The sequence below is a fragment of the Myotis brandtii genome, unplaced genomic scaffold (assembly GCF_000412655.1).
Source record: "Myotis brandtii unplaced genomic scaffold, ASM41265v1 scaffold458, whole genome shotgun sequence".
Classification (NCBI taxonomy): Eukaryota; Metazoa; Chordata; class Mammalia; order Chiroptera; family Vespertilionidae; genus Myotis; species Myotis brandtii.
In genome coordinates, this window is record NW_005367516.1 from 208,482 (window position 1) to 211,978 (window position 3,497).

Below are 3,497 nucleotides of genomic sequence, written 5' to 3' on the forward strand. Positions count from 1 at the left end.
CAGCCCAGGTGGCATGTGATCCTAGATCCGGATGTACTTTTTAAAATGATTTCTTCTTGCACCTATTCATTACTTTTGGTCCCCATCAGGCCCATGCTTGGCTTTATGTAGATGATTGATGAGCAACTAATGATGACTCCCCAAAGGACAGATGCTGTGTGGCCACACAATAAAAGCAAGCAATTGTCTTCTCAATTTTTCCTCTTAATTTGGTTCTGGATAGAGCCCCCAGGTAGGAAACAAGTAAATACTTTCTGTGCATGCAGAATATCTTCCTTTCAGATATGTTAGGTACTGGGCATAAAGAATATATTCGCATTCATATTTAATGCCTGTAATGTGCTAGGAGCTGTGCATAAAGCTGTATAACAAGATTGTCTTGCAAAGCTTATATAGTCTAGTAGAGGAGACGGATGGAGCTAGGAATGATAGCATATGGTAAACAAATAAAGTTAAGATGCCAAGGAGACCCAATGCAGGAGGCAGACATCACTTCCTCCAGGGAGCCTTCCTACGTGGAATACTACAGGGTAGGTTGGTTAACAGAAGAGTTACAGTGCTCACTGACATTTTGAATAGAGAAGTAAGAAAGGCTGAAAGAGGTGGCTATAATGAGAGGTTTAGATGTGTTAAGTTTGATGGGCTTATGGGAAATTTTAATGGAGAAGGCCTGTTTACTCAGGAAACAACTAGGTTAGAGAGAAATTCAGAGGTCAGCATTTGGGTGGTAACTGAAGCTATGGGAGTAACTGTGCAAAGTAAGAGCCTCAGGGACTATAGTAAGGAGCAAAGCTCACAAAGGAGATAGGAGTGGCCAGAGGGGTATGTGGACACATAGACTAGAGCAGGGGTGGGCAAACTTTTTGACTCGAGGGCCACAATGGGTTCTTAAACTGGACCGGAGGGCCGGAACAAAAGCATGGATGGAGTGTTTGTGTGAACTAATATAAATTCAAAGTAAACATCATTACATAAAAGGGTACGGTCTTTTTTTTTTTTTTTAGTTTTTTTCATTTCAAACGGCCGGATCCGGCCCGCGAGCTGTAGTTTGCCCACGGCTGGACTAGAGCATGAAACCACGGAAAACGTTTCCCAAATTCCTTGGACTCCCACTTGTTTCAGCACAGGCAACACATTCCAGACAGTAGAATCTCAGAGTGTGCTGCAGAGTTCTTGGAGAGGACTGCTGATTCCATCACTACATTAGACCCGAGGCATTTCTCCTGGAGAAAACACAGTTAGCCAAGCTTTTTCCTCCCCCACCCCACACCTGAGGCTTATGCTGTAGTTATCTTCTCTGGTTATCTGACCCGTCCACATATCTCTAAAGCAGGGGTGGGCAAACTTTTTGACTCGAGGGCCACAATGGGTTCTTAAACTGGACCGGAGGGCCGGAACAAAAGCATGGATGGAGTGTTTGTGTGAACTAATATAAATTCAAAGTAAACATCATTACATAAAAGGGTACGGTCTTTTTTTTTTCCAGTTTTATTCATTTCAAACAGGCCGGATCCGGCCCGCGGGCCGTAGTTTACCCACGGCTGCTCTAAAGTCTTGATGTATGTCCCCAGGACCAAATGAATTTTCAATCCACTCTAAAGTTTTTCAGGATTCCCCAGGATTGTCAAGATTTTCTCTCCATAATCTTGTGACAAGTCTCTTGCTTCAGTGTCTGGAAACCCTCCTTGCTAGCATATTAGGTTGTTTCTCCTTGAATTATCAAACATCTAAAAATCTCAACTTTCTACCAAGAAGTCAGCCTGGATAAATCCGGATGCTTTCAATTTTTAAAAAAATATATTTTATTGATTTTTTTACAGAAAGGAAGGGAGAGGGATAGAGAGTTAGAAACATGGATGAGAGAGAAACATCGATCAGCTGCCCCCTGCACACCCCCCACTGGGGATGCACCCGCAACCAAGGCACATGCCCTTGTCAGTCCGCATGCTGACGCTCTAGCCACTGAGCCAAACCAGTTAAGGCAGGATGCTTTCAATTACTGACCTCAAGCTGGCTTAAACAATAAGGAAAATTTGTTTCATGGTTGGAAGATCAGAGTTTGAGTGGATTCTAGGGTTGGCTTCAAAGATATCCTCAAAGCTGTAGTTGTTGGCCTCGCAGTCATGCCGGCTCCACTCATGCTCAAAAGGTGTGTCCAGCACTTCCAGGCCTCACACCCAGATACCATAACGTGCAAAGGGAAAAGAATTATCTTCTCTGTATCTCTTAGAAGAGAGAATAGCTTTCCCAGAGCTACCCTCCACAACCTTCCCATTTGGGGAGTAAACATTGGGTCACATTTCCATTGGCTAATTATATGGAGTAAAATGGATATTGGAAATCAATCGTCATAACTGGATTCATGGAGAGGTGAGATTCCAGCTGCCCCTGATGATCCCACCCATGTGTTTACCCTTTACTCAAACACACCTTGCCAGTATTGACAATTGATGGCTGACTGATGTTAATTACCTTCAAATACTTGTGTGGTAAGAAATGTCCAGATCTGTAGAGAATTTTCAAGGGTTTCTTTGACTCAAACTGACAATTGTCAGGAAGTAAAATCTCAAAGGACTGAGAAAATGCTCCAGAGAATGGCAGTTTTGCAGCTTATTTTATACATTACAATCAAAGAAGGAGATGAAAGGGGGGTTGGCAGATGAGGGACGCAGGAGAAAGCAAAGCAGGGAAATCTCTGAGAGTGAATAAAGAATAAAACAGACAAGTACTTCCTTTATACTGGTGAGTACAGGATAGTTAACAATCAACGTTTTCAGCACATAGAGATGGTGTGCAGGGAAGGAGATAACAAGAGGGGTGTGTGGTCTTCTGCCCTGGGGTGGTGGGTGTAACTTGAGACGCCTGGAAAAGGATTAACTCCGATATCCCAAGGTATGTTATCTTACATGTATGAGAACAAGACAGCTCATTTAGGTAACGACTGACTTGTGTCAAAGAAGTGAAAACTCTCCATGACCTGCTTTTAGTCAGGAACTTTTATGTTCAGACCATCCGAAGCAGTTACTTTTGGACTCTGAGTTTGTGCCTGCCCTGCTGCCCTCCCCTGAGCTTGTCAGATTTGGTACTTGAAAATCTCCCTATCTAACCTCTATCTAGGGCAGTGGTTCTCAACCTTGGCTGCACATTAGAATCACCTGGGAATCTCTTTAAAATCCTGATTTCTGGGCCTCATCCTCCGGAAATTCTGTTTCTTTGTTACTAATGTTGTGGCCCCACCCCATAACAAAGAAACAGAATTTCCGGAGGATGAGGCCCAGAAATCAGGATTTTAAAAAGATTCCCAGGTGATTCTAATGTGCAGCCAAGGTTGAGAACCACCGTCTTATAAGAACTCTTGTGATTATATTGGTCCCACCTGGATAATCCAGGATACTCTCCCCATCTGAAGATCCTCAACTTAACTACACCTGCAAAGCCTCTTTTGCCACATCCTATGTAATCCTATATAATAAAAGGCTAATATGCAAATTGTCCCC

The 3,497-nt window shown here is 43.2% G+C and overlaps 1 protein-coding gene across 1 annotated transcript in view; it reads left to right on the forward strand.

The window, feature by feature from the left end:
- The first annotated feature begins 2,123 nt into the window (after positions 1–2,123).
- ACAT2 (acetyl-CoA acetyltransferase 2) overlaps positions 2,124–3,497 on the forward strand; it is a 17,178-nt gene continuing 15,804 nt past the window's right edge. Inside the window, exon 1 of the mRNA XM_005875306.2 lies at positions 2,124–2,149. Within this exon, the coding sequence (XP_005875368.1) occupies positions 2,124–2,149 (26 nt within the window). The remainder of the gene's footprint in view (positions 2,150–3,497) is intronic.